The 26,322-nt window shown below is 36.9% G+C and overlaps 3 protein-coding genes across 3 annotated transcripts; all 3 read right to left on the reverse strand.

Moving 5' to 3' along the window:
* Positions 1 to 277: 277 nt before the first annotated feature.
* On the reverse strand, positions 278 to 5,790 carry LOC110850363 (sn-glycerol-3-phosphate import ATP-binding protein UgpC). Its single transcript, XM_035852407.1, has 12 exons — positions 5,699 to 5,790; positions 5,600 to 5,629; positions 5,355 to 5,472; positions 5,134 to 5,288; positions 4,773 to 4,843; positions 4,679 to 4,715; positions 4,504 to 4,597; positions 2,617 to 2,794; positions 2,435 to 2,550; positions 2,224 to 2,276; positions 1,854 to 2,116; positions 278 to 426 (listed from the first exon to the last, which is right to left on the reverse strand). The coding sequence occupies exons 1-12, from the start codon at positions 5,788 to 5,790 to the stop codon at positions 278 to 280; spliced, it is 1,356 nt and encodes a 451-aa protein (XP_035708300.1).
* Positions 5,791 to 6,399: 609 nt separating this feature from the next.
* Positions 6,400 to 8,151, reverse strand: LOC110850211 (bacillopeptidase F). The gene is made up of 2 exons (XM_022097679.2): positions 7,244 to 8,151; positions 6,400 to 7,151 (listed from the first exon to the last, which is right to left on the reverse strand). Exons 1-2 carry the CDS (start codon positions 8,149 to 8,151, stop codon positions 6,632 to 6,634), a joined length of 1,428 nt encoding a protein of 475 aa, XP_021953371.2. The 3' UTR covers positions 6,400 to 6,631.
* Positions 8,152 to 8,653: 502 nt separating this feature from the next.
* On the reverse strand, positions 8,654 to 11,067 carry LOC118435896. Its single transcript, XM_035852408.1, has 4 exons — positions 10,906 to 11,067; positions 9,681 to 10,277; positions 9,209 to 9,421; positions 8,654 to 9,129 (listed from the first exon to the last, which is right to left on the reverse strand). Exons 1-4 carry the CDS (start codon positions 11,065 to 11,067, stop codon positions 9,067 to 9,069), a joined length of 1,035 nt encoding a protein of 344 aa, XP_035708301.1. The 3' UTR covers positions 8,654 to 9,066.
* Between the last annotated feature and the right edge of the window lie 15,255 nt (positions 11,068 to 26,322).

A 26,322-nucleotide genomic window follows, 5' to 3' on the forward strand; every position in this document is an offset into this window, starting at 1 on the left:
CTCTCAAATTTTGAAATTTGATATACCAAATTGTTCAGTTTTTCATGTTGATCTCGAATATATAACTTTTTTTGTGGGGCTGACGCATATTAAGGTCAAAAATTAAGGTGACTTCTTATTATTAATTTGTTTTGTATTTGGAACTAACATGCAAAATTTCAAAAAGTACCTTACCTATTTGGGATCCAAGAAACTAACGCTTTTTTATTATTCAAACAGAATAAATTACACATACACAAAACCAATTAGTTTGGCAGAATTTTGGGAACTTATTTTTTTAAAATTTCACTGACACTGTTGGTATTCTCTCCAGTCGATCTACTTCCTTTAACTTAGAGCTCCCAGCCGCCGATATGGTTGCGCCGCCGCCGCCGACGCCGCCCAGAAATGAGACGCCGCCGCCGCCACGGGTAAATCGGCGAGCCGCTGAATTATAAGTGGCGTCAAAACTCCGAGAGGATTTTTTCAAAATTATATTTTAATATATCTTTTTAGCCCGACCCAGGGCTTATGTACCCGTCCTTCTGTTTGTCTATCCGTATTTCGGTAAGTCTCTTCAAACTTATCCGATCGACTTGAAATTTGGCACACACTTAGAACATGCAAAGTTAGGAATCAAATTCAAAGATGGACTTGATCGGTCAAGTGGTTGACCGGTGGGGGCCACTTTAGAGGTATAGGTCAAGGGTGCCGAAAATTCTCAAAAGTGCAATACAGTAAGATGTGTACTGAACTTCATTGCAACTGACTTTATTTTAAAATTGGGGCACAATGATAAATCTTGGGCATCGTTAGATTTATGGGGCAAAGTGAGATTCTTTGGGGCAAGTTGAGAAAAGTCTTAAAATCCTCTGAAACGTGTAAAAATTCATAAAAAGTGAGGGTCAAGTTTTGAACTTTGACCTTAATTTTTGACCTTAATATGCGTCAGCCCCACAAAAAAAGTTATATATTCGAGATCAACATGAAAAACTGAACAATTTGGTATATCAAATTTCAAAATTTGAGAGGGGACCTTCATCGCTATTTAAACCATTTAGAAAATAAATAAATAAAATTTTAAACGCCGCCGCCGTAGTTTGGTCGGCGCACGCCGGCGCGCCGCCGCCGCCGGTGTTGTGCCAAAAGTAAGCCGCCGCCGCCGAAAATATGTCGGCTGGGAGCTCTACTTTAACTGACAAAAAAGACTAGTTGACTGCATCAAGTCATACAAAGGTGGAAAGATAAAAAAGGTTGGAAAGAACCTTTTTTATGTTTTTTATCTATTTCTGGGAAATAGATAAATATAATTCAATCTAACAAATGAACCTTTGTATATGATGTACATATATCATCCTTCTTGTGTGGTGGAATTATGCGTTTTGTGAGGTGGGCTGCAAATAATAAGGGCTGCAAATAATCGCGGGCTGCAGTTAATAGGCTGCAAATTGGTGGGCTGCAGATAATCAAGGGGGCAGAAAATGGGCTGCAAATCCATCGGGCTGCACTTGAGGGGCGGCAGATTTCCGTACACCGTGAACGAACGGAAGAAATGATCTTTCTTTACCTTCATACATAACTATGCCGAATTATTAGACAACGGATAAATCCGTTTCTTTGTCGCATCGCAACGCCTTATAAATTCGAATGGAAACATCCTCTGCTCTGCCAAGTTTATGAGATATTTCCATCGTTTACTGAGGCCACATACATAATTATCTTTGTTTTGTCAAAATTGTAGCGACACCGCTGGTGTCTTTGCATTGTAAATTTACAAAAAACTTTTGAAAAAATTTTGAACTTGACAGAATTTATAGATTTTAAGTTGTTACCAAGACCTGCGTAAATTAATTAATTGATTTGGATATACATACCCACGGATAGTCCAGCAAATGACGACATGAACATCAATCCCACCAGCGTCAACCATGAACCGTTCATCACCATTCCATATAATCCGCACATTATTCCCAAAAATGATCCAATTTGAATTAAAGTCATCAGGCTTTGCGTGGCAAAAGCAGCAATTAATTGATGCCACAAGTACACCCCACAAATGTAGTCTCTATCCTCAAGCCCAGCAACTTGATCCTCCACGCGAATATGTGTGATTCCCATTGATATGAAAAAGATGATCCTAAAGTATGTATGAATTATAAATCATGTTGCAATTATTGTTGACTGTAGAAATTATTATTGGTTAGAAAATTGATGTGCATGACGTACAAAATTATATAACCTGACTGCATGAATGTAATGTAGTCAAAAACATCAGTGGAACCGTAGACGGGATGAAACTGAAAGAGCATACCCATGGGTGTAACTTATAAATTACATGAATATGTACTTTACACAGATAGTTACATATGCAAATTTTGTTCATATGTACACAGCAGAGAATCTCAGCCCTAAAAATAATGTAAATACTTTGATGTTAAGTGACATATCTACTTACGAGAAGTGGTGGTTGGCTAATGTGACTATTCAGTGAGCAAGCAGCCAACGCGTTTCCCACGTAAGCAAGATACTTGTCCATAATGGTTTTCTTCAGCCAGATTGCGAGCACTAGGTCTAACATTCAAAATAAAAATGGTAATTTACACCAATATCGTAAATACATATTATTGTCTAACTTACTCGCTTCATCCAATCGAATTGAAATCGTGGATCCAAGAATTGTCCCATTATCTACAAAATTTCCAAAAGCCATACGGTTTTTGAAGTGCGTGACATAGTTTTCCGGAAATTCGATGAGTCCTGTGGTTTCGCCCTGCTGGATTTGTATTTGTCCCTCCTCGTAAGAATTTACAGGAACCTTTGACATAATTATGAGATGTAACCTCACACAATTTTTATCAAGCTGGGAAATCTATTTCTAACCCAAATGAATTCATCCTTATTAAATTTATCCACAAAATTGCAAATCCCAATGTTCGAGAAACATTCATGCAGGAAACTGTGTGCGCTATTTGCTCTACAGTATTTTTCTAGACTGGTGAAATTTGAATTATGAACTACTCCCATTTTTACAAATTTTGGTTGGGGACCCATCACATTTTGAAATATGATCATGCACATCATCGGAATACAGAGTTGAAACATGTGCAACCTGTTCATTACAAAACCGGACATAAGGAAACAAACAACGTTAAAATATATTAATGCTCCAAGGAAATATAAACTTATCTTAAATCCCTGCGATGCCGATGGAACCATTTGAACATGAGTGCCAAGATTATTGACCCATTGTCCCGACCATTGCTGACAGATTCTCGTACGATTGGTAAAGGTTCCGATACAATTTCCTGGTTTTGCTAAGTTGTTAAAGAGGACATTCATAACTGTCTTCGTATACTTACATGCAATTAGTATCTTAAAATAGTTTAAGGAAAAAACAGTCGACTGACAAGGGAAGGTCCCCGACTGCTTGTCGTGTCCAGGGTACCCACTATGTTTTTTAGAATCTACTAGGACCCCAAATGAAGGATTCATTCATATTTCCGTGTAAAACTCATATTTGGCGCCATGGCGTGGCGCCAAACTCATAAATTTGCATTTTCGACCAATTTCAAACCCTCTTAACTTTTGCAGTTTATGTCGGATTTTCAAATTTTTATGCTTAAAATGATCGCAAAAGTCGAAATTTTTGAGAAAAAAATAAAAGTACAAAATTTCTAATTTTTGAGATATTTTTCGCATTTTTTCGACGAACCCCCATTTCTAAGAAAATTTCGAAATTTTGCGAAAAGATAAAATCGATAATTTTGGAAAAAATTTCATGGAATACGAAAGTTGAACTCCTTGTCATGATTTTTGCCAAAAATTTTTAAAATCCATCTAGGATTTCAAAACTTATGGCGGTTTCAAAAATAAAAACATTCAAATTTGGAGGATTTGCCGCCACGGCAGGACGCCAAATATGAGTTTACACGGAAATATGAATGAATCCTTCATCTGGGGTCCTAGTAGATTCTAAAAAACATAGTGGGTACCCTGGACACGATAAGCAGTCGGGGACCTTCCCTTGTGAGCTTCGTAAAAATCGTAAGCTTACTGTTCAGCCAATATTAATAGTCTCAATTCCCTAAAAAATTTCTGAGACGTTATTTGATTTCTGGAAAATAATATAAAATAATGTGCCGGGAAACCTTTCAGATTTTTTCGGAATATTTTATGATATTGGCTGAGGAGCAATGGCACAATTTTTTATAACAAATCTTACGACGCCAACAAGAATCTAGCAATCGTCGTAATTTATTTTACGATAGTATTTTCGATACGAAAAAATAATGAATACCTTCATAACATCATTTTTCTTATAAAGATTTCCAAAACCTTTAATTGACTTTTGGTCATGCTCACAAAGCTTGAAAACCAATTCCTGCATTGTTAGGGATTCGTGTGCTAAGAGTAGTTCATTTGGCTTGCCCCCTGCCCCAAGACGACCTCCTCTCATCAAGCCTATCTGTTTCATAATTGGCACTTTTTGCATACAAGTATCTCTGGTTTTCAAATTGAACCAACCTTATGACAAAGCCTTATCTCTTCAGCATAATGTGTCGAGATGATTATACTGGTTCCAAATTTGCTACAAATTACGTGTAGATATTTCCAAATGCTGGTACGAGAAAGAACGCAAATTTGCAATGAAGCATTCAAAGTATCGTTTATCGATAATTTATACACATAAATTTTGTACCTCTGTCGTAAAAGAGGATCCAGCCCAACGCTAGGTTCTAAAATCGGGTCATCAGTAAGTTATCACAATCTTAATTATAAGCTCAAATTATTACCGTCGAGCACGAGCAGTTTCGGGTTGTGTATCATCGCCGCCGCCAAGGACACCCTCCTCTTTTGACCACCACTTAATGATCAGATATAATTTGTTAGCTAGCATTGAAGGAATTCATTATGCCATTGTCTCCCTCGTATCGTACAATACCTTACGACGATTAAGAGATTTTGCAAGCGTTACAGATCTGTAGATTTTGATGTCAAAAATCGCGTTACTAGGGTTACGAGTTTTACGAAGCTTGACCCCTTGTTTTTCCGTCGTAAACTATTCTACGATACTAAATAAGAATACGAAGGACTAATGAATCCCCTCAGTATTGTTTTAACATAAAATAAAATTACACAAGAAAGTTTTCTCACCTTAGTTCGTTAATTGGTTGATTGATTATTGGCAATTCAAGAAATGTAGTAAGAAAATTGATTCGTTCATTTATTTGTATTTTGTCCATGGCATAAAGCATTCCGAAATATTTCAATGTTTCCTCAACACTTAGTGAATCCAAAAGAGCAACTTCCTACCGTTTAATCGATGTGAAATATAAAATGTTTTTCTTTTCGTTTCGACATGTATGGTCACTTGCCTGGGGCATGTACCCCCAAAGACGAACTTGATTGTTGGGACAGGGTTGATTAAACACCGCAACGCTGCCAGAATCAAGTTGACGCAATCCAACAATGCAGGACAGTACGGTCGTTTTTCTGATTAGTAAATAATATATTAATTAGTTGATTGCTTATGTACATGCCTGGTGGCAAACCAAATGCTTGAACTGCTTAAAACAAAATTTGGAAAGAAAGTTAAGGGTTAAAGAGAAGTGGTACTTGCCCGCATCCACTGGAACCCAGCAATCCGTAACTATAGGTTGAAAATCAATTAAACTCATTAAATGATTCACAACCTACATTTATGTAAATACATACGTACATTTCCCCAATGCCTACAGTCATATCAAAATCTTTAAGAACAAGCCCGCCATTTCCATATCTTTTGAAACCGTTTCTTATCGTTACTGCCATTTCTTTAATTTAGCGTTGAACTACAAAACTAACAATATTTACGATTCTGGTTGATAAATTTAATATTATAATAAATATGTTGAATGCTTTACTACCAAAATATAACTGATGCTGATTAAAGAATACATTCAATTACATACGCAATATTTTGTGAAGCTGTTTTCCTATTAGTACCTAATACTACACCCCTGAGGGCACGGGACAAATTTCGGTGTAAAATTTAATCTTAAAAATCATAAATGCCAAATCGCGTCGAAAAGAGCACCAGCTTAGTACAAATTTTATTTGACATTGACAAAGCATACATACTAATGCATACATTAAGTAATTTTCCGTTAAAAAGTAGTTCACATTATTTACAACAAGGATATGGATACATGTGTAGTGCAGTATCCAGTGAAGTATGTAATTCTCACGAAATCGGTGTAACGCCTATACCAAATTTACGTCTGTTTCATACAAAATTATATCTCTCTCTCATTAGTAAATAAGTTATTAAACGAGACTTTCACGTCGCTTCCCAAGTAGGAAACATAAGGAAAATGCGTTGAGATGAGTGTATGATAAATAAGTAGTTAGATATGTACATTTACGGAAAGAGGCCACACATTTTCTTACATTTTGTGAATTTATTCACTGAAGTTACACATGTGACACGACTCCTTAAGATACATAGATATCTTTCATATTTATTTACTGCATTTTTACAATTCAAAAGTTTTCTCAATTTTTAATCAATTTTTAACTTCTTTACATCATGGGAAACCTATTACTGTCGTGGGTTATTATTATAAACCTAACCGTCATGCTAAATAATTACGCTAAAACGATACAAATATATTCATTCACTCTCTTTGATCAGTTTCGTCAGAGAATTAAACGCATTGACCCTGCCATGGCCAAACTGATGGTTCGGAAACACTTTATCCGTCACTCCCACACAGCCACGTCCCCCCGACAGTAAACTTTTCGTGTCCGCTCCATCCGCCAACAGTTGTAACACTCTGTCATATTCCATCTCCTGCTTGCTTCCAGCGAGAAGTATCGCAGCGACGCCAGCCGTGTGTGGGCATGCCATACTGGTTCCAGACATTGGTTGATATTCGCTGTCTCCTTTGTGCGAGGCCGATAAGACGTTTGACCCTGGCGCGGAAACGTCTGGCTTCATCCGCCCGTCAAAAGTAGGCCCAACGGAGGAAAAGAAGGATAACGCGTCATCTACCGTAGTCGATCCTACCGAGATGACGTTATTTTTGCTGTCGGCCGGAGATCCGGTAGTATTGCAGGCTGTGCCTTCATTTCCGTTGGAGAAAAGGGGTATAATTTTCGCCGCATGCCACACCCCAATTGCTCGATCAAACCTGTTTATAGGGAATACAATTTTAGTTTAAAATTTGCCGCTAAAAATTCATAGCCCGCCAAAATCGATGACATGTCTGAATATTTCAATCACCAATTTCTTCCCCCACCCCCACCCCAACTGTTCGAAACCACATGGGGCGCCTTTGAACAATCCCTCTTCGTCCCGTTGGCCATCGTCGGACATGCAATCCACTGTGCGCAGGAGAGTAGCGCGAACTGCGTACAGCCTCCCTTGCAACCGCGACAAGCCATCCACTTCGCCTCTGGGTAAACCCCGATTCCCCCACTGCCACAAATCGTCCCCATTGTATGAGTCCCATGACCATCCTTATCTCTTGGGAGGGCGCTCTTATCGTACGGATCATACCACCCGTACCCATCATCCCGCCAGTTTGAACTGAGCGCCTCATGCGTACCCCGGACGCCAGTGTCGATCGATGAAACTACAATGGATACATTTTGCCCCAAACTTTTCAAAAGACTACGCGCCTCGTTCGCCTTAATTTTCATAATGCCCCACTCTCCAGAAGGTCTCACTTTACCCCGTTTCCGTACCGGACCCCTATACACGGGTTGGTGCAGCGGGATTACCTCTTCTTGCGATACGTACGCGACATCCGGACTGGAAGCCAGCTTAATGACGAGATCCATCGTCGCGTCCGGAACGTAGAGTTGGTTTGTGATCCAGATTGATTTGTAGGGATGCCCTTCTTGGGCGAGAAGCTGAATCGTGTCGTCCTGGGTGGAGGCTGCGTGCGACACTAGCGAATCGTGAACCTGGTCGAGTCTGGCGGACCGTGAGGGAAACGATTTTGCGGAAATTGTCGCCAGAACGGATTCCGTGCCTTGAGAAAAGGTGACGAAAACGTTGGCAGTGTATTCCTGTTTTGTGAGAGATTTTGATAGTTGGGGGGAAATTTTGTGATACGAGGAACCCCGGCCCCCTGGGGTGGTGGAAAGGAGCAGGACGGTTACGCTCGTGAGGAGGAAAGATGCCATGGTTACGTAATTGGATTATCTAATTTCGAGATATTTATATACTCTGCAGGTGGTAAATAAATATCCCATGATTTTTGATGTTTTGCATTTGCATAGATTTATGCATGCAGGTCAGGATCATTACGTAGTATTTCTCATTCGCATAAAGTAGCAGCTGCACATTAGGAAAGTAACATATAATGTGATTTTATTTACTTCAATGTCATTATTGTCTGGTAATTATTGCATTCATACGAATGAAGACGATATCCTGCAATATTAAATATCTCATACGTGAATATATTTGCATAGTCAAGGACGTAAGGAACTTGGTGACAATGTATTACCAGGATGTGAAAACTATTATAGAAATCAGCTCACGGATTTTGTTTGAACTTGAAGTAAGATCAAGACAACATTGAACACATACTTTTGTCAGGGATTTATTTTTTTCCAAATAATATGAAGGAATACATATTCAAATTATTTCAAATGACATTGTTCAGTATCCAGACTCAGATTCCATTGTCCCTCCAAATGGTTTGTGAGTTGCGACGAATCGATAGTTTCATTCCAAATGGAGGCTTATTTGCATATTTGTCGTACACTATTTGCTTGACTAAATGATTCTGTAAACCATTGCAACTTAGTTGATGCTGTGACATTTATTTTTTCATGGAAATTATCCACTATACAAACATAAATTTCGCATCATATATTGCATTTACGAATACAATCTGACAATGATAAAATGTTTACATTTAATTTGAACAATGTTGATTACATAATAGATAGTGTTATTTAGCTATCAATATGCATTTCTACGTACCCGTACTTGTCATAATTTAGAAAAATAACAAGATGAACTCATAGATTGTATCAAAAATAAATAAGTACATGTGTAAGTACTAAATACTCAAGGTATACCAGACCCCCTTATTTCACGTCCTCCACCATTTTTGCACAAATTACAAAATATGTCACTATTGTTCCAAGTATCTGTAATTTTAAATGTGACATTTTTAGGTTTTTAAGTAATTTATTTTAATTATATTTAAATCAGCAAAATTATACTCACGCTAAAAACTGCTCCATAATGCAGGTAAAAGAAATGAGCACTTATTCCAACCGAATGCGATTTTAGTTGGTACAGTAATAGGGTTAGGCGTTGTTGGCTAATAATTGTCGTGTCCCTGGTCGAGTGTTTATTGTCCCGACAGTGACATGATGACAATGTTGAGGTCGGAATTGAACAAGTCTTTCCCCAAAAATAGTCCACTAAACGTCCCACCTTTTAATTTGAAAATAATGTATTAAATTTTTCTAAAATACTTGCATAACTTGTGTAAATGTCGTAAATAAGAAAATATGTTTCCACGCGATTAAAATTTAAGTAATTTTTCCGACTAGTCACCTTATTTGCATATTTTAACGCATTAGTGAGAAACATATATAGTTTACTCAATATTAAAAGCCCGAATCTCTGAAAATGGGCATAGTGAGACCTATGCAAATGAGGGGACCCGCCACAATAGTTCTACTATACTAACCTTATAGCAGATATCTCCCGCTATCCAAAACACGGGCGCATTATGGAAAAATTGCACTATGTACATAAACCTTTCCGACCAATCCTCCATGACCACGATTTTCCCCAAATTTACTGAGTAATAGAGCAAAATGATCATCACGAAAAAGAAAACAATTAAGTTCATGGCTTCATTTATCGCTTTCGACAGGGTCCGCACAACTTGATAACTTTCCATTATGATTTCTGTCTCTTTGGGGATCTCATTTTCATAATCTTTACACTTTCTGACCAGCCTGGCCAACCCGTTGGCAGGGATCCATAGGGTGATGCACATCATGATGATCAATCCGTCTGAGAAGAAACCTAGCAGTTCAAAAAGGGCAGCAGCGATAAATAAAATGGAGGAAATTAGCAGGTCAACGTGCGATATTTCATTTCCGGATGGAATCGTGGACTTATTGTTGGAGAGGAAGAAGGCATATCTCGCCGAAGCAACGTGTCCCCCGAGAATAACTTCCCATGATGAGTTACCTTCTGTACTTTCAAGAATGATGAAGCTAGGCACGAAGATGAGGTAGCTGGCCAAAACGGTATAGCAAAACAGTTTGGATTTGAGCTGAAAGTCACAAATGAGTACAAAATGTAAGAGTTTTATTTATTGCGTTGTGGTTGTGCAGAAATTTTCGATTTAGTGTTAGTAATTAACCCTCATATTTAATTCATACATATATCAACCATGCAATTTGTATTGCATGGTTTTAATAATAAGATGGCAAATTACTGCATAAGTAGTCAATTCAAAAAATATAGTTTCTCATTAATGTAGAAATGTTGTTATGCATGTATAAAATTGCAATACTTTTGTTTAATCTGGCTTAAGCTGGTTGTCATTCAGTTATTTTATGAGATCCTTCACATTTCGATTTTTTTGAAGATTTTACTTTTATTACAGTTTAAACTTGTTAGATCCAATTTACCACTGTGTAAGTGTAGTACCTAAGTACCCAGATAAACATAATTAATTGCATGCAGCGTTCATGTATATATGTATGTATATATTCAATATGTACATATATGCATTATATTAACGCTAAGGATAAGCCTTGAAAATGGATAGTTTCTAACGAAAGTGTTGTTGTACATGGCTATCATGGAACCTAATTAAAACCTGCATAGATGTATAAACACATGTGTACATCTCAGTATACATGTACACAAATAATGTTAATTATAATTATCCTTACCCAACAGTGGTACTGAAATATCTGCAAATCTGCCGAATCCACCAAGAGTTTAAGAATCCTGGAGATTTTGTTTCCATTAAACCAGGGCGCTATGACGCAAAGTAGGTAATACAGAGTGGAAAATACTCTTTGTGCCGCTTTAAAATAGGACGCCACATCCATACCGAGATTATACCCACCCAAATCCCTTAATCGAAGCAGGATCCACCAAACTAAAACCACGCTGACCAAAAAACAGCCAACTTTTTGACATTTGTTTGTACTACGAATATAAACCGGGGATGAATTAGGATACAAAGTATTAGACTTTCGGAATTTGAACGGATACAGACAACAGTAATAACCCACGTTGAATATGGAGAGTAACGGGTTGCAGTGGGAGTAGTCAGTTTGAGGGGGGTAATTTGAAATGTCAGGGATTCTGAAAGTTTCCGTGTCATGTTTTCCGATAGATTGTACTGTACAGATTAGAGAATTGTGGTTTGTTGTTTTGTACATTTTTGTAAAATTCTGAAAACTCGGAGTTAGGCAGAATGAAAATTATGTGGGAGTTTATCCCTAACTAAACCTTGTCCTACTTAAGATAAGTTTTAAAAAATTTCAATAGAAGAGCAACCATTGTAAAGAACTTGTTTGAACGTGTAATTTATGCTTCATTATTTTGAAAATAATGACTGATTTTGTGGACCTTGAAGAATGACCAGCTACTACTTCATATCATTGTCCTATAACTTGTGGAAAGCAAAACGAGAAATTCGATACTAGTTGCACAATCAGAACATTTAAATAGGTATGGAAGCATGTGCTAAAATATGCAAGAATGGTAAAATACACGTATGTACATACTTACATAAATACATACATGCATGCATTATGCTCAAAACTTTTCATACCGGCAACCGTTAATTATCTTTCGACAAATTGGATATTTCTTTATACGAGGGCCCTCCAATAGGTATCCAGAATCTATCCGAAGGAAATGGAGTAACGGGATAACATTATATTATGTATCACTATGCTAAGTACCTTGTGTACAAAAATCATGGTAATCAGTCGGTCAATTCTCCTACAATTTGCCCACAAGTACAGACTTCGTAACAAGTCAAAAACCAAAATTCAATTCCTAAAACTTCATGACCACCCCCTAATTGCGCTGAGGAGGTGTGTGCCCCACAAGTACTACAACTCCCATGCGCTTTACTCCTCTCAAAAATTACTAATTCTAATTTTAAATTAGAAACACTTCACAGATTGCATGTAGAAATTAAAATCCGTTCGAATATTATCGTGGATACAAACGAACAGGCAGATAAATGAAAAGATAGGAATTCACCCTTTAATAAGTTTTTCTGGTTGTTAAGAAAAAATAGATTCTGGGTATTTATTGAGGAGCCCTCGTATAATAACGGTCAATACCACGCAGTAATAGTTTTTCAGAGGTTTTATAGCTAATATTATGTGTGTTATCTATATAGAAATTCGTCTAAATGTCTGCATTAGAAGGCCCTACAACAAAGTACGTTAAATACTGTATGTGTTCATTCGCACAGATTCCGAGCACTTATGTGCATATGCATGAAAAAATAAAAGTGTATATGTATCTTGGAAAACAGGGACTATTGGGAACATATTCCTTGTACAGCAAAGTACATACTTGTGGCGTTGATCTAAAGATATTCACCTCCGATTGAAATCACGCTTCCCACGCGGAAAATATTTTCGTCGAAGAAAATTTCTTCATTTAATTTGACCCATCCGGCTATAGATGTATGTAGATAAATATATATGCTTTTCGTGCGTCACATCCTTAGAATTCTGTGCTTAGATATTTCTTTCCATGATTTGGACTATTTTTAACGACGAAAATAAACTTTAATCCCGATAAATTGTCATGCATATGTATAAACTTTCCAAGTATTTCCAATTATCCCAGCACTAGCGTATAAGCCCGACTTCCGTCGGGCGATAAATTTAACACCTCGAATGTCTGTCCGCAACGGAGTAAGGTTAACAAAGTAAATTAAATTAAGATAATTTGCGAAATTATCACACATCTAGAAATATTCATGATGGTGCTGATTGGTGGTGGTAATCGTTTAAGCAAACTCTTATACTGTCCTAGTTACAGTACCAGCCCAATAAACACACCGGCCCAATAAACGCATAGCCCAGTAAACGCAAAGCCCAGTAAGCGCACCAGCCCAATAAACGCACCAGCCAAGTAAACGCACCAGCCAAGTAAACGCATCATTCCAGTAAACGCACCAGCCAAGTAAACGCATCAGTCCAGTAAACGCATCAGTCCAGTAAACGCACCAGCCCAGCAAACGCATCAGCCCAGTAAGCGCTCCAGCCCAGTAAACACTTCTGCCCAGTAAACATACCTGCCCACAAAAGGCACCAAAAAACGCGCCTAGTAAACTTACCAGGCCGTTATGTACAACCAGCATACAAAACTTTGACACGCCCCATCTCCAAATTTAGTGTTTTGAACCCAATTTATTTTGAATTTAGGGGCCAATAGAAACTTTATTTTCCCACATTCACTTGTACAACGGAAAAATTCTTGTCAAAGAAAAAAAATCGTGTCACAGACAAATTTAGTTTAACCTCAGTTGCCAACATAATATACGTGGAGATTCAGAATATTAAGATTATTCCTAATATTCCAAATATTTTGATTATTCTTAATAGTCTCGGTCGAGTAAATCGAAAACGTCGATAGTATACAAAAATTTCCCATGACTTACGACATTCTCTATATCCTCTACACTTGATATTATCGAACTCGATAGTCTTAATAATCACAATATTCTCGTATATATAACCATTCTGAATATTCTTGATATTCCTGAATCCCTGACATTCTGAATATTCTTATTCTTGATATTCCTGATTTCTGAATATTCCTGAAATTCCTGATATTCTTGATATTCCTGATATTCTGAATATTCTTGGTATTCCTGATATTCCGAATATTCTTGACATTCCTGGTATTCTTGATATTCTGAACATCAAGAGTATCAAGAATATTAAGAATATCAGGAATATCAAGAATATCAGGAATATTAAGAATATTGAGAATATCAGGAATACCAAGAATATTACGAATATCAAGAATATTAAGAATATCAGGAATACCAAGAATTTTAAGAATATCAGGAATACCAAGAATATTAAGAATATCAAGAATATTAAGAATATCAGGAATATCAAGAATATTGAGATACCGGGATATTAGAATATCGAGGTATTAGGGGCTTACCTAACTCAGATAACTACCCCTACATAACCAACACCCCCAAATAACCAACAGTACCAGATAACTAACACCCCCAGATCACCAACACCACGAGATAATCATAAGGCCACGCTCAAGACTTTCCCTACTTTCACTTCCGTCACGAACAGAACTTTAGGACGGACAGATTTACTTTCACTTCCGTTACCAACTGACATTCTCGCTTATAATATAGATATTCTTGATATTCTTGATATTCCTGATATTCTTGATATTCCTTATATTCTTGACATTGCTAATATTCCTGATATTCTTGATATTCCTGATATTCTTGATATTCCTGATATTCCTAATACTCCTAATGTTCTTGATATTTCTGATATTCCTGATATTCTTGATATTCTTGATATTCCTGACATTCCTGATATTCTTAATATTCTTAATATTCCTGATGTTCTTGATATTCTTGATATTCCTGATGTCCTGATATTCTTGATATTCCTGATATTCTTGATATTCCTGATATTCTTGATATTCCTGCTATTCTTGGTATTCCTGATATTCATGATATGCTTGATATTCCTGATATGCTTGATATTCTGATATTCTTGATATTCTGATATTCTCGATATTTTGATATTCTGAATATCAAGAATATTATGGATATTATGGATATTTGGAATATCAAGAATATCATTAATACCAAGAATATTAAGAATATCAAGAATATTAAGAATATCAGGAATATCAAGAATATTAAGAATATCAGGAATATCAAGAATATTGAGATACCTGGATATTCGGATATCGAGGTATTGGGGGCTTACCCAGATAACCACTACCCCCAGATAACCACCCCCAGATAACCAACACCCCCAAGATAAACAACACCTCCAGATAACCAACACCCACAGATAACCAACACCCACAGATAACCAACACCCACAGATAACCAACACCTCCAGATAACCAACACCCCCAGATAACCACCACGCCTAGATAAGGCTACGCCTAGACTTTCTCTACTTTCACTTCCGTCACGAACAGAATTTTAGGACGGACAAACTTCCGTTGCCAACAGACATTCTCGCTTATAATATAGATTTTTAAACAACTTTAATGTCTGGGACGTAGAATTTTTGTAATATGTGTAATTTCATAACAGACAGGCTATGTACTTACAATGAGGGTATTCACAATTATCTTTAGTGCCCTTAGGTTCGTAAAATAGTTTAGGAAGAAAAAAGGGGTCCAACTTCGTAAAACTCGTAATCTAACTAACGTGGTTCTTGATGGCAAAATCCTATGCCTCTTAGGAAATCTCGCAACCGTGGTAACTTATTTATGTACCTACATGGAAAACACTAAGGATTATGAATACCCTCAATGTTTAAGAAGTAATTTGAGAAAATTTTCAGACTACCAAATTACGAAAGTTTGTACTCATTCACCGGTTTCCTGATACATAATAACGACTTGAAACATTTACTGCTATCTAATTTTAAGCTTGATTACAGGATTGAGTAAACAGTACGTTCCTCCGAACTTGTTCTTCCGTATTATTTGATTATAGCCAGGATAAGACTAAAGTAAGACACACACCTCAAGGAATATACGCTATTTATGTATTAATTTGATTTGTATGTGCAGACATACATATGTAAGTAAATGCATATATAAGTATTGTTTGTGTATCTAAATCAGTTGCAAGTCCAACACATACGGTTTTGTTTTTAGGATAGGTATACATGACATTTATTTATAAATATTGATTAATGTACATATATATGTATTTATTTGACTTTAACTTGAAGTTTAAATTATTACATGTATTTAATAACATATACGTAGTTTCTAAGGATTTCATCGACAAATTTATAACTTGATGCTCTTCACCAGGAGAATTACTGCAAAACAAAATGATGATAAATGTATTATGTATGCATGCTGACACATATTTCTATGTATATACATACATATATATATATACGTTTTATGTGCATACAGACTTATGTATGCACAAATTTATATTCACTAAATATACATATCTTCGTAAGTTAAATATTACCTAAATAGTTAAATATTCTTGCAGGGTGCAGGTATATTAAATGTAAGGTACAGGTACATATGTAAATAATGTAGTTTTGAAATATTTATTCTAATAAGGATTGATTCATAAGTTATGGCACTGTTTTTTCGTGTACTCCAGCTTTAACAGAGGTTCAAATTCTTGTGAATGAATTGTTGCATTTCATAGCCAAACTGATGTAGTGTTAGGGTTTTAGTTCAAAAAGGTTGGCAATTTAACAAGAGCTTCGTCAGACAAAAGGAAAAATAAGTCCAAGCGTGGTGCACTTGTACGAAAAAGTTGCCAAATTAGACAAGAGAAAGACACACCACCACCTCAAAAGTGAAAATATTTCAAACCCCTCAATTTCTGGTTACACACCAATGTATGACTCAACAAAATCAGTCGAATTCAAAAACATTATTAATCACCATGTGTGGCAGACCACCACCAAAGTCATCAAAGGAATGCAAATAATTTTCAGGGGACGCCATCCACGTCGGATCACCTAGCCGCCCAACGGGTGAAGATATCGAAACCAAATCTTCACCGAATTAAAGCAGAATCATTGGGGATTAGACCATCAAAAAAACTAAGTCCTCAAGATACCCTAAAGATGAAAAATTAATAGCCAAAATGGGACGCAACTAAATTTACAAAAAAAGTGTAATCCAGAATACTTGTCAGTTGTGACGAAGCATACGTCACAATTACGCCACGAAAAGTTTGCCCCTAGCAATTTCTTGTTGCTACGAGTCGTAGAGATGTCAAATATGAAGCTACGGTATTTCCCAAAACAAAATTCACAAAAAAATGACAGATTTAATTAGCATTGGACGAAAATGGAGCAATTTCAGAGCCCCTTAGAACGGATTGGACCATGGTGTCATCTCTTAATTTATCAGAATGTGTCAAGCACCGATTAATTCCTTGCATAAATGGTCATTACTTGGCCAAGTCAGATTTTGGTCGGATGAAGCCACTTGCCATTGCAGTTGAATTGTAACCGACTACTCAACGAGAAAAAATTGGTTTTCTGACTAAATTGGAACATGTCCACAATGTTTTCCAAACAAGTGGGATTGAACAATTTTAGGCTTGATTCGAAAGAGAACATTCATGACGATGGAAGGGGACGAAAATCCTGTTTTAAATTCGACGCGTAATGAGTCAAGCCTGAAGATTGTGGGGAGAAAGTCAGGAAAAGCAAAAATGAACAGGCCTGGAAAAACCTGTGAGAAATTTTTTTTAGAGGGTCGACGGGACCAAAGTGATTTGGGGCAATTTTGTGTATCGCATGTGTAACAATTATTAGTAAAGTTGTTAACATTTCAACTTATCGTTTCGTAATGAACGACTTTTCAAATAGTGCCACAACTTATGAATCAATCCTTATATGTATATAAATCAATTCTTTAAAAAAAGCTTAGGTGAGGCTTGCTTAAAAGGGGAAAACAAGCTGTTATCATCGTGTACTAAAATAATGTGGTGCATCAGTGTTTATCCCAGAATTATAATTTTCGGTAAATATACCCAATAAATAATATGCACTAGGGACCATTTGCCTCACCGGGGGCCGTGATCAATTGGTTGATACAAATATACCTTCTTGACATATATATTGATATCATGTATTGATATGAAAAATTAACAATAATTAAACTCCGTCACTATTTTATTATAATATTTATTATCTTTGATGATCAGCATGGATATATTTCACATTATTGATGATGGACAAAATTCTTGAAATCCAGTGTCATAAGTTTGACCATTAATCGATTATATATAGATAACGAAATTCGATGAGTCTTACTCAATGATCAGAGCAAATTACTCAAAATTAAGAACGCAGAGGCATATATTAAATAAGCAAGAAATTAGATTATTCAACCCCAATTACCACATTAATGAAATTAAAAATTTATTTCAATGGTTTGTATTACAACACGGCCCCCGGTGAGGCAAATGGTCCGTAATGCATATTATTTGTTGGGATATTTACCGAAAATTATAATTCTGGGATAAACACTGATGCACCACATTATTTTAGTACACGATGATAACAGCTTGTTTTCCCCTTTTAAGCAAGCCTCACCTAAGCTTTTTTTTAAAGAATTGATTTATTTTTTGTTTTTAAGCCTACAAATAACCAAGAGTCCAAAATTAACTATCCCCCTTGAGTGTAGATGCATACCAAATTAATTCCAACGTGTGGGTGCGGATGCGTTGCATGCCAGATTAATTCCCCTAAGGAGGGGAGCTTGCGAGGTTGATAATAACAGATCTCGATGCCCTTTGGATATGTGATAGGGTCTCATGAGTGTACTAAAACCCTGAAGTGGTTTGACTCCATGGCCACATTTGCGCCCGCCACACCCACTCAAAAATGCCCAAAAAACGCTTTCACTCCAGTTTTCACTCACTCAAATCCACGCCAGAAATCCAATTTTACTCGGATTTTGAAATTTCTTTCACCATTACGCTCCCAGATAGTTGCTTTCTTCAATTCCATATCAAACTCAATTTTGCTGATGATTATTTCGCAGGCGTAATTTGAGTTGTTGATTACTACAACAATCCTCATTCAGAATTTCAAATTTTAAAAATACTAAAAATTTCGAAAAAATTGGGTTTGATATTGGATTGAAGAAAGCAACTATCTGGGAGTGTAATGATGAAAGAAATTTCAAAATCCGAGTAAAATTGGATTTTTGACGTGGATTTGAGTGAGTGAAAACTGGCGTGGAAGCGTTTTTTGGGCATTTTTGAGTGGGTGTGGCGGGCGCAAATGTGGCCATGGAGTCAAACCACTTCAGGGTTTTAGTACACTCATGAGACCCTATCACATATCCAAAGGGCATCAAGATCTGTTATTATCAACCTCGCAAGCTCCCCTCCTAAGTGTGAATGCATACACTTTAAAAATCTGGTGTAGTGACGCCAGTATTGATTTTTCGGTATTAAAGTTACTACCGCTTGGCATTAAAATTATAAAATTATACCGGTCCGTAAAATTTTGCTACCAAGCTATTACTACAATTTATTACTTATCATTTATCAATACCAGTTTTATTGAGTAGTGTGTGAATACCGTTTGGTATTATTTTAATACTGGATTTCCAATATTGTACCAAATTAGTTTCTCCTGCGGGTGTGGACTCGTATAGTTAAGAATATGCATTAATATAAGATATACACGGTTAGAAATCTGGTATTAAAATTATACCGATCCGTAATAATTTGCTACCGATACTTGCTACGCAGTATTACATTACGTATCAATACCACTTTGGTCGATTCATATATGAATACTGCTTGGTATTATTTTAATACTGGATTTCTAAGATTGTACATGCAGATGCACATATTTACATACGTCAGCACAAGTCTCAATAATTTATCGTATGCTGGTTACTAATGGAAACCTCGTATTTAGGTATGCGTGATAAGTAATGGAGGACTGTTATAAGTAACGTAACTGGTTGCAGATGCCACCAAGAAAACTCCTTCATTTCTTATCCGATTTCGCTCGGGTTTGTTTTAAATGACGCGTTATAGATTTCTGCATATGAAAATTAAGGTCCCGCACTATCATTGCATGGTAAAAGTGAATTTGCCAGTCATTTGAAAGTTTAAAATCGATTTTAAATGCGTTGAAATAAGATTGTCATGTCTCTAGACCTGACGGGCATCATCTACCCAGCAAGGTCTGCACGATTGCCTTTTACACCATTTTGATACGATTAGCCGTTTTGCCACAAACTTGAGTGGAACTTTGGGAGGGGGGGTCTGTTCGCATACTTAGGCTTCGCCGTAACCATGCAATTTTTTATGTGGTCATGGTTACTATGCCTCACCTAAGAAAAACGACAGGAAATACATATGGACTGTCCCCTTATTGAAAGTGTCAGTCTATTTTGACCTGCAGAAAATGCATGCATGAATCAAATCTAACGAAACTTTTGTGGAATCCTAACGATGAGCATGCCGAAGTTTTTTAGTCCTTCAGTTGTCCAAATACCTCTTCCATACCGGCGGATAGAACACTTTGTCGAGGACCTCTCATGAGCGCTTTGCCACTCATTTCACCTACTTCTATGACGGTTTTCTCTATAATCCGATGAAATTCTTCCGATTTTGTTTATGTCCTTTTTTCCTAAGAGTATTGTTTCTTAGTTTATGGCAAAAATCTTTCAATGGGTAAACATTGACGTACGTTTGGAGCGTTGTCTTTCTTTTTGAAAAAATCAATTTTTAACATTTTCTCAACAAGTTTTTCACAAATTGCTTTAGCTCCTCCTTTTTTATCTTCATTGTATTTTGCCGCGGTTTTTGCTTTGTAAGTTTTGAAGCCCATCTTATTGGCTTTGATCTGGCGAAGATAGGTTTTTGAAATTTTTAGTTTTCTGGGTGCAGCCCTCATGGATCTGTTCGGGTTTTCTGTAAAAGTTTTTTCATGTTTTTCGTCGGTGTTTTGGTCTTCTGACGGACAGGTCGACAAGGCCAAATTTTATTTTTTACATTTTCACGATCCCTAGATACGTGTTGTGTATGATGAATTTTGTTCGGGACATCCATTGAAGAATGAAGTGGTTACGAGCCATTTTCTGATTCGAGAAAAACACTTTTTCGCACTAGTGGCAAACTAATTTTTCCACCTCTTCAACATTTTGTGCTGCCATTTTCTAACTAAAAGAGATAATCAACTTCTGTTTTCGGTTGTAGAAAGCTTATCCAATTTGCTAATTTTTGGGAGTTTTACATATGCAAAATTAGCTGTTAACAGGTTGAACCAATAGTGGGAACCTTGACACTTTCAATAAGGGGACAACTCATATTTACCTAAGTAGAGAGCGTTCGACCTTTGTACATATATATATATATGTACGTGCAAAACTTCATATGCAAATGTATGTTTGGTTTGTCATAATATGTATATAACATCACAATCTAATTCTACCTCTCATATCTAAATGTCTCTGGTATGTTGAAATATCAGAATATGACATCTGCTTCAGAATATGAAATCTTCCCCAAATATAGTTTCACCATACCATTCTCATAGCCCAGAACGTATGTATACATACATATATATTTCTATTCCGTTCATAAGACTAAAGAGTTACGATCCAATCTTGCAAACCGTACAAAAAATTTGAAACCAAAATCGATAATTTAATCAACTCTCAATACATATGTAATAGTTAGCTTCAATAATGACATTTATCTCAAATCCGGTTACAACCAGGTTAATGAAAAAAGTGGAACTTAAGCCAATGCGTCAACCCAAATTGTAAAACAGTTTCTTCCAGATCCAGGTCAGTCCATATGCAACATGATTTCCAAGCAGGCTCAAACTTTAACTCGCCAAGTGTTGCGATTATCTTCCCTCTTCCACTGCGTCCCTTGGGAGTATGGCAACCCGAAAACTAAATTTTTAATTAGAAAGAAATCCTTAACAAAATTTTATGTAAATTGCGCAATTTTGAGTTTTCACCATATTCTCCTCGTTTCAAAATATCCTGTTACTTTACGAGACGATAATCCACTAGGATTTCTCCGCGTAATAATACATTTGGTGTGTATCGCCGTCGCGATTGAGACCTCGTTCTGTGGCTTTATTGAATTTATATGGTCAAAAGACGCAATTATGGGGCTGTATAATTCTTCATTTCTCTATCATCAATCTTTTTCAGGTAAAATATGCATAACGATTTTAAAGATAGCGGTAACAATATGTTTGATGTTACCGGTCGTTGACGGTTTATGGCTTTGTCCGCGACAAATTGTCACCTTGGTGATAGCATGTATGTTTTATTACCGAAGTATTTACAGTGTGACGATGAGTGCACTCTTCGAAATCCATTATTGAAATATGTAATACCAAGTGGTATTCATATCATATGACCCTAATAAATTGGTACTGAAAAGTAACATCCTACAAGAAAGCTTGGTATTAAAGTTTTGCCGTTTTAGTAGCAATGCTCCTAAAATTCAAATAGTGTGGCTTTCGATATTTTAATACCAAGCAGTAGCAACTTTAGTACCAAGAAATCAATGCCTAGGGTAAATATATAATGCTTATTGTACATTAAATCCATCAGTCTTTAACCCAACGATTCTTTTATCCAATCAGATAAATTCTGCAAATCACGCATAAAAAAAGAAGGCTTGTTCATCTGCGGATTTGAACCTTGGATGAAACTGTTCCTTTACTCGACCATATTCCTTTCTACCGTGGGCTTGCCCCTCTTCGTGCTGACGGCGCCGCACCTCAACGCATTTTTGACATCTTATTTCATCGATTATATTGAGAAGGAAGGAAATCTTGCGCTAATTTTGTTCGCCTTGATACACTTGTGGATTTATACGTGTGATGTATTGATGGCTCTGAATTCGATTTTTCTCCTGATGCCACAAATTTGCCAGGTTATTGCCGTTTTGGGGGAAATCAGGTGAGGGAATGGCATTTATTGTACTGCGGAAGGTTGTACCTTGAAATTCAGTCAGAAACTTGAAATTTTTCTGGACTCATTTTATTTTAAGTTATCAGATTGTAAATTCGACTGGTTTTTGAGTTACGATTTTTCCGAAAGTATTTATTTAAGAAATTATCAACTAAATATTTACTAATTGGCGCAGACCGGGCAAAATACGATCGAAATATACAAAATCCATGACACGGAATATACAAAATGTTCTGAAAACACTTCGCAACACGCAACTCTTACAACGATTCTCTAACCTCGTCACCCAGCAGAACTTTGCCCCCACGACGGTTACCATAGTGATGGGAATATGCGCATCTTGCAACTGCGCTGTTATAGCGGCCAAAATTACGGAGGACAATTTCACACGGGTATTAACGGGTAAAGTGCTGGGTACGATTGTGTCATTCGTTTGCACAGTATTTATAATCGTTGTGTGCAACGTTGTGGGGAAGGCACAAATTTCGATGGGATCAACTATCCAGAGCTGGAAGATCAAGGAGACAGATGCATATTGTAGAAAGGTGCTAAACTCTGTGCGACCGGAAGGTGTGAAAATTGCCGATTTCACGTCGTTTGGACGCATGACGACGGTAAATGTGGTATTTGCAATTTTAAGATACACGGGTAGATATATGATCTCTTTAAAGCGAAAAAATTAATGGGAACACATATGTACCTACATACATAAGTAATTTTATCAGCTCTTATTCGATAAAATGTCGAAAATTCATCCCGGCGGTTTAATCAGCTATGTACCTATGAGTAGGGTTATTCCATGAGTTATGGTAATGGACCTGATGTCGAAAATCAATTTTTTTGAAATCCTTTGACTATGTGTTAGAGGACCTTAAAATATTCACGAAAATCATTTTCCCCGAATTTTTGAGGTTTCAGTGGGGCTGATAAGAGGGGGTGTGGCTTCCGTTGAGATACCACCTTTACGCAGCCGCTATTGCACACAGGGGCTTCAAATTTCACACAAAGCTACTATAGGCCAATACAATTGCGGGTCTTTTTATTTTTTTTTGAAACTAGGTCACTGTGACCTTTTTTAGGTCAAAATGTGCATTATGTCAAATTTTTCTGCAGATCGTCTCTCATAGCCCCATAAATGGGGCATCATTAGAAAGGTCTCGGCAAGAGGAGTCAGAATATATATACTTTGTGGGGTCTGGGACCACCCCCTGAGATTTTAGAACAGGAGAATGAGAATTTTCTATCTCTCCAGATTTTAACACTGCAGCAGATAGGGGAGCTAACATAGAAATAGATGGGCAAAACTCGAAAATATTGTTCTGTCTCTGGAACACCAGGGAGTGGTCCCAGACCCCACAAAGTATATATATTCTTAATCCTCTTTCCGAGACCTTTCCAACCATATCCCATTTATGGGGTTATGTAAGACTTCTGTTTTTCAGACAAATTTGACATGCTGCGGATTTTGACCTAAAAACGGTCAACGTGACCTAATTTCAAAAAAAGAAAAAAAGACCCGCAATTGTATTGGCACATGATAGCTTGATGTGAAATTTGAAGCCCCTGAGTGCAATAGCGGCTGCAAAAGGGTGGTATCTCAACGGAAGCACACCCCCTCCTACCAGCCCCATTCAAACTTTAGAAATTCCAGGAAAATGATTTTTCTGCATATTTTAAGGTCCTCTAACACACAGTTGAAGGATTTCAAAAAATTGATTTTCGACATGAGGTCCATTACCATAACTCATGGAGTAACCCAGTAGCATAATATAAATATATGCATAAGCTAACAAAAACTATATTGTAGTAGAACAACATAAATTCTGTTTGTACGCAATTGAACAATACGAGACTAAAACTAATTATACTTAAGTAGTAATTGTCTAACATTATTAACTTCTTTCTAATTTGGCCAACGAATCAACTACAAACGAATAACAACCTAAAATTAATTAGAATAGACAAATCTGCAATTACCCTTACCATATGCATCAGATGTACATAAAAGTCCACCGTCTTTTTATGCAGCAGAATCATACAAAAGTGACGAGTTTAGTGAATGTGAATTTCGCATTTTTTAGACATTAACAACTAACAAGATTGCATAAGTACATACATACATTCCTATGAATTTTAGCATTCCACAGCCAATCTAATGTCCTCCATGTAGTGATAAAAAGTCCCAAAAATTACCAATTTACTCAACTTTAATTAAAATTTCACCACTCCTGCAATTCACAATATTATAATTTTCTCCAGAAATGACAATTTGTTCATCATTTACAATTACATTCTCCAGGGCAACATTATCCCCACGGCTATCTACTCGTCCACACTGGCAATTTCTAAATGTGGCACAACCATTCCGAACCTTAATTCCTAAATCTCGCCGTGCAGATAAGAAACCTACCCCAGTGTAATTTTCCACCTGATTGCCCACACTCCAGGTGACCGTAATACCCCCAAAGTGTGCGGTATCTTTCCTCACGCGAGTAATTGTAATATCTTTCACCCTGTTATGGCTGCCCATCATTGCAATCCCAAAATTTACGTCGGTGCAGGACACGTTGCTGATTTGATTATAAGAACCACGAAATCCTAACTTTGGCACGCTATAGGTCACAATACCGTACAGCGAGTCTGCCATGACAATATTGCTCACATTATTGTAAGACCCATGAATTCGGATACACTCGATGTCACAATTATCAAATTTTATATCCTTCACGATATTTCTATCCCCTTGAATTAACAAACCCCAGAAACTGCTGGTAATTACTGAGCCAAATTTCGCATCTCCTTGAACCGTGATATTGTTCCGGTTTATGCAAAATTCTCCGACAAAGGTTCCAACACCCAGATTGATGGTGTCTCCGTCAGAGCAAAATTCCAGGCAGTTGGCGAACTCGGCGGTATCTCTGGCGAAGAATGTTGTAGGAGTGGGAACGTCTAATTTCACGTCAAGGATCGAACGCATCCGCAAATTTGGATCTCTCTTGGTTAGATTTATGATCAATTCTCTAGAATTTTTTACGATGCTGTGGTTATTAACGATATCTTCAATTCCACCGTAAACCAGGTCGTAAAACATTGATGTCCGATTACCCCGGATTTTATCAAATTCCAATACTTCCCACATAATTAGGCCAAATGCAAAAAGGTCAGCTTGCAGGCTGTAGTTGCCCCGACCAACTTCCGGTGCCATGTAGGATGGCGTGCCGACGTTACCGGTAAGTTGGACATTACCGTCGACAAGAAAACTGTCTGAGAAATATTGAAATAAATCAATTTAAAAATTCATACATTTTTATATTGTTCATATAATTATTTGCATAATTGGCGAACTCACACCAACCCTCAAATATCTCAGCACAAGTTGAAAAGTTTTGCGAAATTTACTACGTTTCACAAAACTATGTATGTAATTGATAAAAAATCATGAGATTTTGTTCGCCCATTTACTTAACAAATCGGCATGTTCTTATTTCTCAAAATTATTTAGTAAAGTATTTTCGTGATGCAAAAGATGATAATGACGTGAATACGCCCAATGGTTAATCACCTGCACTTTCACCCCAGACAAAGTTTTCCTCTCCCACGACCCTCCTCGAAAGCCCAAGGTCTCCAATCTTAACTGG

The sequence above is a fragment of the Folsomia candida genome, unplaced genomic scaffold (genome assembly GCF_002217175.1).
Source record: "Folsomia candida strain VU population unplaced genomic scaffold, ASM221717v1 Fcan01_Sc005, whole genome shotgun sequence".
NCBI lineage: Eukaryota > Metazoa > Arthropoda > Collembola > Entomobryomorpha > Isotomidae > Folsomia > Folsomia candida.

Excerpts from the sequence above, each read along its gene's own strand:
- LOC110850363 (XM_035852407.1), bottom strand. The coding sequence starts at position 5,790 with ATGGCAGTAACGATAAGAAACGGTTTCAAAAGATATGGAAATGGCGGG. Across the intron at positions 4,716-4,772 it reads GAAACTGCTCGTGCTCGACG|AACCTAGCGTTGGGCTGGAT; the intron begins GTAATAATTTGA and ends ACCCGATTTTAG. Across the intron at positions 2,277-2,434 it reads TTAGCCAACCACCACTTCTC|TTTCATCCCGTCTACGGTTC; the intron begins GTAAGTAGATAT and ends ATGCTCTTTCAG.
- LOC110850211 (XM_022097679.2), bottom strand. The coding sequence starts at position 8,151 with ATGGCATCTTTCCTCCTCACGAGCGTAACCGTCCTGCTCCTTTCCACC. Across the intron at positions 7,152-7,243 it reads GGGGGTGGGGGAAGAAATTG|GTTTGATCGAGCAATTGGGG; the intron begins GTGATTGAAATA and ends CCCTATAAACAG.
- LOC118435896 (XM_035852408.1), bottom strand. The coding sequence starts at position 11,067 with ATGGATGTGGCGTCCTATTTTAAAGCGGCACAAAGAGTATTTTCCACT. Across the intron at positions 10,278-10,905 it reads TATTTCAGTACCACTGTTGG|CTCAAATCCAAACTGTTTTG; the intron begins GTAAGGATAATT and ends TGTGACTTTCAG. Across the intron at positions 9,422-9,680 it reads CGGGAGATATCTGCTATAAG|GTGGGACGTTTAGTGGACTA; the intron begins GTTAGTATAGTA and ends TCAAATTAAAAG.